Raw genomic sequence first — 13,795 nt, forward strand, 5'->3', positions numbered from 1 at the left:
TTGATTTTTAATTATTTCATTAGGATAGTAAGCTCTGACTTTACTTAGCTCAAATAGCTTAATAATAAAGTCATCTGAATTGGCACAGAAAGTGTTCTTGCAGGACTCCCAGAGTTCATCAACATTCTATGGATACATCTTCAATGCCACCTCCGTTTTACACCAGATGCTTAATAATGTTCATGTCTGGCATGTCATGTCTTGACAATCTTCAATTTTAGGAACTTTAATGTGGAGGCTGAAGTATGAGGAGAAAGAAGTTGCTCTCTCCTATGGTTTGTAATGTAATGGGCAGCACAAATGTCTTGAAACCTCAAGCTGTTAATGTTGCAATCCACTCTGCAGATCTCTCGCACCCCCCATACTGAACGTAACCCCAAACCATGACTTTTCCTTCACCAAACTTGACTGATTTCTATGAGAATCTTTGATCCATGTAAGTTCCAAAAGGGCTTCTGCAGTATTTGTGATGACTGGGATGCAGTTCAACAGATGATACATCTGAAAAATCTACCTTCTGCCACTTTCCCAAATGATCAACTAGAAGTCAAGTCATAATTTGTTGCTCTTAAAACTGGAATCGACGACAAGACTTTTGTCAGGTAGTGTAGATTTTCTAAATATGTGTAAAACTATTGAGATGAAATACAGCAATGTACTTAATCCAAATAAAACTTAGAAATGTATAATAACATTTATATCTCTAAATATCTGGTAACTTTACAATAATGTTACAGGAAATAACATTAGTTAATATTGTATTCACTAACATAAACTGAGAGTGAATAATACTTGTCCAGCATTTATTAGTCATAATTTAACATATTAATGCATCATTAAAATCCAAAGTTGTGAGTTTCCAATGCACTACTTAATTTTCATTATCATGAATATAAATGAATTAAAACTGTATTGTTTGTTGCTAGTTAAGGGATAGCTCAACCAATAAAATAAAAATACTCACTATTTACTCTCCTTCATGTGGGTTTAAATCTTCATGAGTTACTTTTTTCTGCTAAACACAAAAAGAAGATAATTTAATGAAAGCTGAAAACCGATACCCATTGACTTCCATAGTAGGAAAAAAGAAATACTACATCAGTCAATGATTTCTAGTTTCAAACACTCTTTAAAACATCTTCTATGATGTTTAACAGAAGAAACGTATAAAGGTTAAATGATTTAGTAAGTAAAAAGTAAGTAAATGATTTCATTTTTGAGTGAACTATCCCTTTATCTAATGGAACCCAATTGTAAAGTGTCACCAATATTTCACATTTCACAAAATATTCCAAGCATCAGTCATTTGGAAGCAACCACAGAGAAGGTTTTGACACATGGCCGATGGCTACATCCAAAAACCTTCACTTAAAACACCCGGCTGAAAAAAAACCTATTGTAAAAAGCGATGAATGCTACATAAGAAAATAAGTTCTGACTCGCATGATGGCAGAGTCTCATAGAAAAGTGGGTTCAAAAAGCATATAAATCTTCGCAGAGCCTTCACTGTTGGGGTCGGAGAAGAAAAGCCCCAGAAGAAGCCGAGTGTCAGGTAACACTTGATGTTACCCATTCTTCAGATTGCCTCATCCTCTGGATTTCTTCATGTCATGGTTTTATCTTTATTTCAAATTAATCGAGGACAGACAGCTGTGACTTGACACTAAAAACCCACGCTAATGTTCGACGTCAGGGCCAAAAACAACAGGAGTGTGAAATCAAAGTTCTCCAGACCAGAAGCAAAAAAACAAGTCCTCTATAAATCTCCATGCTTCTTTTTAGCACTTCAATCTGTTCCTGTTATCGTAAATCGCTTCAGGATATCCAAAGATTACAATGCAATAAATGTGGTATGAGATACACTTCACCTCCATGAGAAACTGGATGAAAAAGCACCATTTCTGCTAAAGCATTGTTTTGAGCTGATCTTGAGAAGAACTGCAATAAAAGTGTGATTGTGCAGTCAGCTATACAACCTAGGCCAGACTAAACAATAATGATTTATTATTTTGACTAGCATGGGTATAATAATAATAATAATAATGTCACAGAAGAAGCTGTGGGCTTATGCAAATCTCAGGGACAATGAACAAAAGAGATATGGTGCTCCAAGTTTTGAGCGCTGAGAGGTTCTTTGTCACAGTGAGGTAACTGTTGTAATAAGCTCCAAAAGTATTGGATACTGCATAAATAAAAAGTGTGAACAACAACCTTACAGTATCTGATGACGGAAGAGTCATGAAGAACACTGGGTTCAAAATAATAAATAATGAATAAAATAATTGTAATACAAGTAATAAAAATAAAGGCTATGCTATAAAATATTTAGGCAAATTATATATATATATATATATATATATATGTGTGTGTGTGTGTGTGTGTGTGTGTGTGTGTTTATTTTTTATTATTATTATTATTATTATTATTAATATTATTATTAATAGGGGAGAAACGAATTATGGTTGATCCATGATTTGTACAGATCACAAACCACGGTTTAAAACATACGTGACCTGTGGATTCATAATTTTTTTTTACTTGTAGATTAATCCTAAATTTGTAACGATTGGAGAGAAATCGCCTCTTGCATTATTCAAATCACATGTATGAAAGTATTTAGGCTTTCCTGTAAATAAATGATGACGGAAGAAGTTGTGATAGGTTATTTAGGATGTGATGAGTTTCTTAGGTTATTAAAGATGTTTTCAGTCACTACTTGTTTAGCCTACATTAATGTATTCAGTGTAAGCTACACGATTAATCATTAAAAGCTCAGGATCTCAACACCCACGCAACATAAATTATAAATGATGGTGATTTGCATGTTTATTAATCCTTTGAATCGCTGCATTCAAATCTGTGTTTGAAAAACAGAAAAATTAAGAAAGAGAACCAGTCTCTAGTATTCTGAGTTAGTTATGATGTTACAGACAGTCAAATAATACAGAAGTACTAAGTTAGGGGTTTATAGTTTAGATATAAACATCAGTGGTTTTGGTAAAAATTAAAATCACCATCATATGCATTTAACTTGACGATCAAAAATGAAAGTTGTAAGCAGCAATTACATTATTTAACCAACAGGTGGCGACAACCAGCCATCATTTTATATTTTAAACTATTAATTGTTTTAAACTGTGTTTAAAAAAAACTACACACAACAGTAAAAAATAATGAAAAAAAATTAAGGACAAAACCCCAGAGAAATGAAAAAATATTAATAAATATAATAAAAATTACAAAACAAATCTGAACAGAAAAACAGTTTTGTAATAAACATATAAAATCATTCTTTAACTTGTAATTTAATCTTCTAAAGATTCTAATTTTTAATCTAAAATTTTTTAAATATTTAACATTGAAAATATATATATGTATATATATATGTATATATATATATGTATATATATATATATATATATATATATATATATATATATATATATATATATATATATATACACACACATATATAATTAATTTTTCGTTCTTTTTTTCTATTTATTTTAATGGCACAAAATTGCCATAAAAGTCACTATGGGGATGTCAAGGTGCCTGAGGTTTGTTTTAACAGATCCCTCAACCATAATGTACTTTGCACATTGAAACTGAGGTTTATGCTAACCAATAAACATGTCTGGGTTGCTCATACCCGCTGGTAGGCTTGGAAAATAATGTCATAAAGAAATCCTTGAGGCATTTCACTGGCCCGGTACTTGGCTCTCTCCAGCGAGTGGTCCAGGTAACTTTCTGACGTGGTTGCAATGACCGTTGACACAAGAGGACGAATCGCTCCTGAGGCCTGAAAACAAGAAAAACCGAGACAATTTAATCAAAAACATAAACTGTGAAAATCTGTTTATTCACAATCACTAAACAATAATGCATTTAGGTCATACAATGAATCATTATCCATCTCTTATTCTTTTGAGTGTTTCATAAACATCTGGGTTTTGCTCTCCAACCCTTGTCATGCCTTGGAGAAGAGATTTAGACAAAAATTCGCAGAAATCTTAAACCTCAAGTATCAAAGCCAGCAAAAACATTGCTAAGGCATCTTATCCGGTTTCATGCTGTAAGGAGCAGTGTTGAGAGGTGTCAACAATATGTTTATCTTAGTGATTTATGAACATTGGAACAAACCACAATTCAGTCGAACCACAAATGAAACAGGATTTCTCTTATGGTCTATGAGGTATTGTGTTCTCCAGGAACATTTTAATACTCTACCTTTCTGTATACTGTATGTATATTTAATTTGAAGGAATAGGTTACCCTAAAATAATCATGTGATTGCAATATTTTATGAGTTTGTTTTTTGTTGAACACAAAAGAAGATATTATGAAGAATACTGGAAATCAATAGCCATTACCATCCAAAGTAGGAAAATAATATGGAAGTCAATCGCTACAGGTTTCCAACATTCTACAAAATGTATTCTTTAAAATTAACAGAAAAATGAAACTCAAACCTGATGGTGGGTAGATCTTATCCTATCTTTCCTTTTTGATGAACTATCCCTTAAAAGACATTCTTCGTATTCATTACATAACATTTTGTCCATCTCTGAAGACTTCAGGAATTCTCTTTCAGCTGTTTTAGGTGGTCCGACTTTCTCTCACCTCATAAATATGACAGGCAATTATGTGTGGAGTGTACATTCATCAGCACAAACATTTAAGGGAGTGTTTTAAAAGGATTTATTCCACATGACAGACTAAGAAAAAAATTCTTATTGTTAGCTTGGGTAGCTAATGCTGTAGCATTTATTCACAGGCCACTCAGCTAATCACATGGCAGTAACTCTATGCATTTAGGAATGTAGACAGTAGGGTTGCATGGTTTACCGGTACTATGGTAGTATTGTGATACTAGGGTATCCAAAATACTAGCGGTAGTTTGTAAATGGTAGTATCATCATCAATCGTCTATCTACAATAGATAATGTTGCATGTGGAAAAGTCACTAAAATGCTAACATGTTTGCGCAACAATAAACCATTTAATTTTAAAAGTCTTTCGAACCCTTTAAGGTTGCAAAACTGTGGCGAATTTGCACCTTTTATGGTAGCCTATTGCACGTTTTCTAACCATCCAGTTCGAACGCACATCTGAATCGATTAATTTCTGTTCATGTTAATATGATTTATTAGCGACCGCAACAATCTCTTTAAAAAAACAACTCAATCAACTCAATCTGAATTACTTTGGATTGTTGCCTTATAAGACAAAAAATAAATGATGAAAAACCCAAAATAGCAACAGGAAACATTGAAGCAATGTTTGAGCACTTCATAAAGCCAATTTTTTTTTGACAAATGCTCTTTTTTATCACTAATTTTATTCTGTATAATTTTTTTCTTTAAACTAATGTATTGGCGAGGCAGTGGCGCAGTAGGTAGTGCTGTTGCCTCACAGCAACAAGGTCGCTGGTTCGAACCTCGGCTTAGTTGGTGTTTCTGTGTGGAGTTTGCATGTTTTCCCTGCCTTTGCGTGGGTTTCCTCCGGGTGCTCTGGTTTACCCCACAGTCCAAAGACATGCGGTACAGGTGAATTGGGTAGGCTAAATTTTCCGCAGTGTATGAGTGTGTGTGTGTGTGTGTGAATGTGTGTGTGGATGTTTCCCAGAGATGGGTTGCGGCTTGAAGGGCATCCACTGTGTAAAAACTTCCCGAATAAGTTGGTGGTTCATTCCGCTGTGGCGACCCCGGATTAATAAAGGGACTAAGCTGACAAGAAAATGAATGATATTAATGTATTTTTTCGTTGGTTAGTGATCTACAAAATAAACAAAAAGAATAAATACATTTTAGGTGAAGTGGGGTGTAAATAATACTTTTTGGCCTTAAGGGAATTATATATTACATTTAAGTCGGCCTATTATAACAAGTAAAACATAGTATCTCTGACAATTTTCTTTAGAATTTGAGTTAAGAGTTACAATATAGCCATACTACTAGGTATTGTTATACATCTGTTGGTATAGTATCGCAAGATTAATTAATGGTATCACGACAACCCTAGTAAGCATGATCGATACAATCTGCTAAAGTTCAAACCTAGCATCTGAATTGAAAAAGGAAAATTTATGAGACTTTAAACATAACAATTGTTGGATGCGAAATGCACTGTGGCGACTGCTTTGTCCACTCTTGATCGCCAGAATGTTTGTAGCAGTTTTTTTATTCATGTACTCAGTTGATACCTATTTTGAATGTAAATCCTTCCGTCTATGAGACAATCCTGAATCCTACTATATAATGTCTTTAAAAAATTATAAGCTGCCTGACTTTAAACACACCTGACATGTTTATTTTAATCGAGATGTCCTTATATGACCGCAAACTGGTATTACAGATCCAGAAATTCCAACACACACAAACAAAATCAACAGTTCACTAATTTTGCATTCATTGCTTGTATGAATAGCCCTTTTCTATTGGCTGTGCGCACAAATGTCACAGAATTTTGATCACAGCGTACACACAAACTTGTCAACAGTGTGCTGTGTATTGTGTAATGAATGGGTTTCAAAGTGCACAGCTTTCTGCATCCAGTGCAATGTTCATTTTTGTCGATGAAAATATCGGTGAAAAATGTTTGCTGCATATAGCTTGACACAAACTAAACTTGACAGGTTCTCTGCACTAGTAATAAGATTGAAAACTATGTATGTGCACACCCTAATACGCTCATCAAAGGAATGAAAAGATCAATACTGTAGATGTAGTCATAAAGATTAAAACTAACAAACATTTTTGTTTTAATCTGCTGCGTTGCACCATTCATTCATAATATGCGCGCGTTCAGTCCCATTACTGGCTCAGCAAAACTTTCAAGCTTCAGTTTGTGTCAAGCCACTGATGTGAAAGCCACTTAGCCTGGTTTCTCTTTTTATCCTTCACTTTCGCCAATGGGTGAAGTTTTTTCCTTGCCGCTGTCACCACTGGCTTGCAGGGTTTGGGACCAGTAGAGCAGTGCATCGATAGATTTCTCTTCAGTGTTTGAACTCTCAGCAGGGAATATTAAACCACACTGAACTGAGCTAAACTGAACTTAAACTCAGAAAACTGAACTGATACCCTTTCAAATCATTATAATCTTCTGTGTGAAGCTGTTTGACGCAATCTAAATTGTGAATGCGCTATAGAAATAAAGGTGAATTGAATGAATTGAACTTTAGAGAGTATTTCAGAAATTGCTGATCTGCTGGGATTTTTCATATACTACCATTTCTACAGTTTACAGAGAATGAACTTGAAACTAAAAAATTTTACCAGTTCAAGCTTATAGAAAGACAAAAGTAACTCAAATCACTCATTACAAATAAGTTCTGCAGAGGAACAATTCTTAATATACAAAAAAATATGAAGCAGATGAGCTACAACAGCAGCATCAGAAGAGCACACTGGTGACACTCCCGACAACTACAAACACCAAAACTAAGGGGTACAATTCACATGGGCTCAAAAAAACTGGGTAATATAAGATAAGACAAATGTTGCCTGACCCGATGAGTCTAAATATCTGCTTCAACACTTGGATTGTAGATGCAGAATTTGATGTAAACGGTGTTAAACGATGGATACATCCATGGTATCAACTTGGTACCAACCATTCAAACTTCTTGCCAGACTTTTGGTATAAACTAAGCCTCATTTAAACACCACAGTTTGGCTGAGCATTTTTGCTAGGTGTTTTATGTTGCTGGCCAACTCCATGCCTTTATGACCACAGTGAATCTAGGGCTGGATGATATTGCAAAAAAAATATTATCACAATATCATGTTTCATTTGTAAATATTTTTAACAATCCATTAAGGTATATTAGGATTTTTAAACCACTTTAATTTACAAACATTACAGAGGCAAATAGTTTTTTAAAAAAAAGCGCTCCTCATGTGTGCACCGCTTGTACAACATGTGCAGGTCGCTCCCATATGCACGTTGTGTACGTCGCACACCTCCATTGGAAATTACAAACTTACACCCTAAGCGTATTGCCATTACATGCGCTCAGCAGACACATTTTAATAAATCTATAGCAATTCATACCGAAACATCATACCGAATCTTTGAAGATGTTCCGAAAGCAAAAAAGATAGTTCAACCTAGTACTAACATGATGTACCAAATAAACTGTCTGAAAACGGAAGTTTATATCAGTGCACTTCCTCCAAACCCCTGTTAGAAATCATTTTAAAAACTAAAATTAAACTTCCCTTTTGCAGCTACAAGAATTCTCAGTTTGAACACAAAATGCAGATAAATAATAAAAAAGAAACAAACCCCTTGTTCTTTAGCTGCTAGGGTGATTTTCAGCAGAAGATCTTCTTCCACAAATGGCCGTACTGCATCATGTATGATGACCACTTTTGGTTTGGGTGTCGATGAGTCTGTAGAGTCGCTGAAGGCCTGAAGACCGTTGTAGATGGACCGGTGTCTGGTGGTACCCCCGTGGACTACTTTTACCTTTGTGTGATTAAATTTTCGGACAATATTCAGCATCAGGTCATGATTATCCTTAGCAACCACAACGACAACCATTACGATCCACGGTAATCTGCAGAGAAAAATATAGCCACTTTTATTTGTGATTTTTAACAGACATTGAAAAGGACAGAGCAACATAGTTACTGTGACTATATAGTGAGGGAAATAATGGCATCTACATTTCATTTACATAGATGATTTTAAAATGAGTGAGCCAACTGGTGGCAAATAAAATTAAAATTCTTTTAAAGTATGACTGCATCCAAATATAGTCGTAAGCAAATAAATTATACTGAACTTTTAGTACTTTGTTTACTGTAGAAAGACCCAATTTATATGGTGCAAAATTAATAGCAATAATGTATTTATTTTTTTTACTTAATTTAGTCAAAAAAAATGTAACAAATTAGTCTTTAAATTCATATCTATCTAATCATTTTATTCAAGTTTTGTTATTGTCTGTTTGATCTACTTATCTTTTTTTTTTTAACTATTTGATATTATATAATGATTTTCATTCATTCAGGGCTTTTTTATTAATAATTTTTTGATTACTACATAACTATTGGAATATTTTATAATGGTATGTGTGGTTTTAAAATAATGTTTATTAATGCTTTTTTCCGATTTTCACTGATCCCCATAACAATCATTTGAAGACACTATTTTTGAAAACAAATAAGATACAAAAGTGCACATATGAGGATATGAAGAAGCGTGTAATTTAATATCTTGAGAAACTCGTTTTAGGTGATATCTGTCACATATTGTGAACATTTATATGAAGAAAAAACATCTAAAAACAGTTATAAGTTGATGCTTTTGTTTCTGAAAATTGAACTGACAGCTTTTTAAACATGAAACTCTCAGCAAACCTTAACTTCACGGTTAAATTTATTAAATATGCCAAGTCAATGTCAAGTGCTTTTAGCTTTTTCTTAAGTCTTGCAGCATCTGCAGATGTTCTTAATAAGGATTGAATAAGCTGTTCTGGCCAAGATCGACATGCAGTAGGTGTCCTTGGACTCTTGCCTGTTTATTGAGAGGGGGGGAAAGTCCCCTTGTCAAACTAACTGTCGTTATTGTGACAGGCGTAATGATTTATTGTGCTGTTTTGCTGCTAATAACAAACTATATGTCAAGTTTTTAGGTTAATAAAACCAGTTTCATGGCCAAACTCACCTCTCAAATGCTTGAATGGTGTAGCTTATCAGAGGTCTGTTAAAGATGGAGCAGAATTGTTTCGGTGTGGTCAGTCCCATCCTCTCCCCGGAGCCTCCGGCGGGCAGAACGGCAGCTACCGGGAAATCCACCACCGCGCGCCCGGGTTGGTCGGCGCTCCGCTCGGCGTCTTGTGGTAGGAGACACCCGGGGTCCAAGGGCCTGTCGGAGGAAGAACAGCGCTCTTGCTGCATTTTTTCCTTGGTTTCAATTAACTCCGCATTTGTGGCAGCCGTATTCATGTGAAGAACCTGTTAACCTGCATTCTGCGTGATTGGTGGGGGTGAAACGGAGTTTGTGGCGGTAATGTTGCAGCTTTCCCCGGTAACTCTATCAGACGCTGCCTGTCCAGCACCCATCATGGGACCGCAGCAGCTGTGGCGGTCTGAACTATCGCACTTCGCAAAGAATCGTTTACTGTTTATTCAAGTAATATTCAATTTAAAAAAATCACGGTCTGACGTTAACGTGTGTCAAATGTGGGCATTTGACTCATTTCGACAGGGTTTATCAATTTTAGCAAGTCTTAATATGGCAAGCCGTTTTCACATGTATTGATTCTATAAAAGCGACAAGTGGATGACGACGTTATCAAATGTTAAGTATTAATAAAAATAGTAAATTTATTTTAATAGATATATTTTCATTAAAGAAAATGTACTGTTTTATGGAGAAAACCTGCAAAAACAATAAATAAATATGCAAATATATAAATAAACGAGTAAATAAATCCATAAATTCCTGCATAAATAAAACTATAAATAAATAAATATGCTAATAAATAAATAAATGTATATATAAAATCCACAAATTCCTGCATAAATAAATATATAAATAGTTAATAGTGCTGGAAAGTAAATATTTACATAAATTACACGAATGTTGGAGGAATAAGAAAATGCTACACTCAAAGTTTTATCCCCTCCTTTCAAACGTTTATTCTTGAACATAGTTCTGTATTTACTTTTCCTTAGCTCAACGTGCTAATGAGAGGCTGTCTGTCAATCATCAGAAGCCAGTCAAAAAAATCAAATGCAAAATCTTTCTAACGATCAACCAATGATGGCATAAACTCTGCCTTCTGATGATTGACAGACACCCTCTCATTAGCATGTTAACCTGAGGAAAAGTACATTTGCAACTATGTCGATAAAGCTTTAAAAGGGGGAAAAATCTACTTTCAATTTAGCTTTTTCTTATTCCCCCAACATTTTTGTAATTTATGTAATTAATATAGTTTTTTTTGCAGGAATTTATGGATTTATTTACAAATTTATTTATATATTTCCATATTTATTTATTTATTTATTGTTTATGCAGGTTTTGTCTAACATACTATTTATAAATTATTGTAAATTTGCTATTTTTATTTTGCAAACGCACATTGCTATTCTTTAAGGTGAAAAGTTACACCATTGAAAAAATGGTTTTAGTAATCTTCAAAGTCTAACCATTTGCCTTTGGAGTGCCAGTTATTCTGTGTTGACATATTGACGCATCAGCCACAATTTTCTTAATTACGCCCTTTTACAGTATGTTATGATGCACAAAAAGAAAGCCCCTTCCCTACTCAGTGTTTGAAAAACAGTACCCATATACTACTTTTGACGAGATTCTGAAGTGTGCATCCAATGGGCGCTACGCTTTCCCATAGTACAACATAAAAGAATTCATGAAGTTCAGGGAGTGAAGCAATGCAACTGATGCGAGTAGATCACGTGATAATGACAAATAGCAGATGTGGTACATCCGAGTTCCATTCATACTCACATTTATACTATATAAAACAGACTTTTCTAAAAGTTGTGTAGTAAATTTAAAATTAAATGTAGTACATACTTAAGTAGGAGCAGATTTTAGACGTGTTCTATAAAGACATGTCACTCGTAGTTTTGAATGGGGAAAAGTTTAACTTCAAAATGGCAAATGAAGCTCCGCCTACTATTACAGGAGCCAATCATCGATGACTATTAGACTGACATTTCTCCAGGGGAGGGGCTCTGACCAGACTGGTGTTCTTTACAACAGTTTCTGTGGTTATTTATCCTCTAGTCTGGAGTCAGCAAACGTACTGGAATCTCTGTGAATATTTACATCACAGACATTAGAAATATATCCCTAGAAAGCTTAATCTCTATCTTTAAATGAACCAACTACACTTGAAAACAAATATTTTTTTGGTGTTGTAATCTGCATGAAATGAACACAAGGTACAGTCAGTCCTGTCAAACGCACATCACATAACAGCAACTAGTCGAACGCCCCCAAAAAACACCCACAAACTTGTAAACAAAGCGGCTGTTTTGTGAGGAGATTTGCCATCAAGAGCAGTTTGTGAATTACTGAATGACGAGGCATTATTCAAAGGATGATAAAGTGTAACACAGCCATAAGGTGTTGTGATCTTGGTCCCTTCGAGTGCAGATGCGCCTGACAAAATGCAGATTTTGTTTGATTTGAATGTTTAAAAATGAAACTTAAGAAGCAGTTGGTATTTATTTTATTGGTGATTCTAAATATGAAATGTAATCATAATCTTAGCAAACAGTTTTGGAGAATTTGATGTCTTCCCATTCAAATAGAATGCCCGAGCATATTGTCCGAGAGGCATTTTAAAGATGGCTGCTGAGGGAAATGCCTTAAAGAGACTTTGAACATACTGAAATAAAACTCGCAGCATCTTCTGGTTCATGCGGACGTTCAATAGTAAAGATGCAACCGTTTATGATAAAAAAAAGTTACTAAACTAAAAACTAGTAAAAAGAACAAGCCTAAAAATACTAGTAACTAAAAATATTAATTTGTTTCTAAAAAAAATAGAAAAGAATACATTTTCATTGTTGATGCCTTGATTTAATGTTGACTTTTATTTCACCTTTTAAATCTAACGATTAATTAGCAGTAATTCAGTTACTATTTTGTAAGAGAAACTAGTTGGTAAACTATAGTAACTAATGCTAAAAATATTTCTTAAATTCAGCATTGTCCTATTTTCCCCTGTCATGACGTTTCTTAAATGAGAAAAAAACTAGAGCAGTGCATGATTTTGTTCTTTAGGAACCGATTGGATTGTTGGAAGGTGGGTTTGCTAACAAAATGGAGGAATATTTGAGTGCCAGTTTGCATTCTTGGTCAGATTACTGTCCACCGGATTTACTGTCGGCACCCTTTTGTGTAGAATGTTTTCAGATGCCTGATGATGACGAGAATGAGAAGTTACATTTTTTGTTCAAACAAAGGCCTCCCGCGAAGGCAGGGCACAAATGAAACACACACAGATAGCTCCACCCTAAAGGCATGCCATGTGACCAGAAGTGAAGAAAAGTAGTTTTGTGCGGGAAGCAAGCACCATTATATACATAATATTAAGAAAAGTACATGTTGATTTCATGCTGACTTCAATGTGTTGCTAACCTGCTCCTAAAAAAGGTACCAACTAGTTTTCAAGAGTTCACACTTAGCTGACTTTGCCCTGAGCTTACAAGATCCTCGAGCCCAGGGCTCTTTCCTGTTTGCAAGGTGAGAGGGGAGTTTGAGCTCAGGTAGTTTTCGAGAACTCCCCTGCTGTAGTAGCTAATGAACAGATAGTGATTGCTCTTAAGAGATAAACACTTACTAGGAGCATGTTTATGGTGCTGACTTAGATTAGTCAATTAACTTAAGTTGCATGTTTTTGGACGGTGGGAGAAAACAGGGGAACCTGGGGGAAACCCACGTGAGCACAGCTTGTGAAAATATGAATAAATCATCCGATCCTTTGCATGCCACCAATCACATTCAAATGTAAGATGTTGCCAAAATTGGATTTAATATAAATAATAATATTAATTTAATTATTTTATGTATTTCATTATATAAAAATAATTAATTAATTTTGTTATGTATTTTATTATATTAAAATATAATATAATTAAAATGCATTTTATTATATTAAAATAATATGATTTATATTATTATCGATTTTCTGATAGTTTAGAATGGATTTTATCACCTGTTCTTTAGTTTATTTTATATAAACTTTTTCCTATACATTAAAAACAAACTTAGGTCTTGGATAAAGTCAATAAGCATAAATAGGAGT

The 13,795-nt window shown here is 34.4% G+C and overlaps 1 protein-coding gene and 1 long non-coding RNA gene across 16 annotated transcripts in view; one reads left to right on the plus strand and one right to left on the minus strand.

Annotated features, from left to right (window-relative positions):
• crppa (CDP-L-ribitol pyrophosphorylase A) overlaps nucleotides 1-13,795 on the minus strand; it is a 74,065-nt gene that overhangs the window by 53,619 nt on the left and 6,651 nt on the right. For 5 of the 15 annotated variants that reach the window (XR_015508836.1, XR_015508838.1, XR_015508837.1 and 2 more), the window contains exons 1-3: nucleotides 9,676-10,087; nucleotides 8,290-8,563; nucleotides 3,653-3,802 (exon numbers count right to left, since the gene is read on the minus strand). Coding sequence is in view for 10 of the 15 variants with exons in the window: in XM_087283399.1 (XP_087139525.1) it covers nucleotides 3,653-3,802; nucleotides 8,290-8,563; nucleotides 9,676-9,956 (705 nt within the window). In the remaining 5 variants the exon portion in view is untranslated. 15 annotated transcript variants of the gene reach the window in all.
• Nucleotides 5,314-8,498, plus strand: LOC147833719 (uncharacterized). The gene is made up of 2 exons (XR_015509757.1): nucleotides 5,314-8,104; nucleotides 8,157-8,498. It is a non-coding gene; the product is annotated as an uncharacterized LOC147833719 (long non-coding RNA).

This window comes from Danio rerio, chromosome 15 (assembly GCF_052040795.2).
Source record: "Danio rerio strain M-AB ecotype USA chromosome 15, GRCz13ab, whole genome shotgun sequence".
Classification (NCBI taxonomy): Eukaryota; Metazoa; Chordata; class Actinopteri; order Cypriniformes; family Danionidae; genus Danio; species Danio rerio.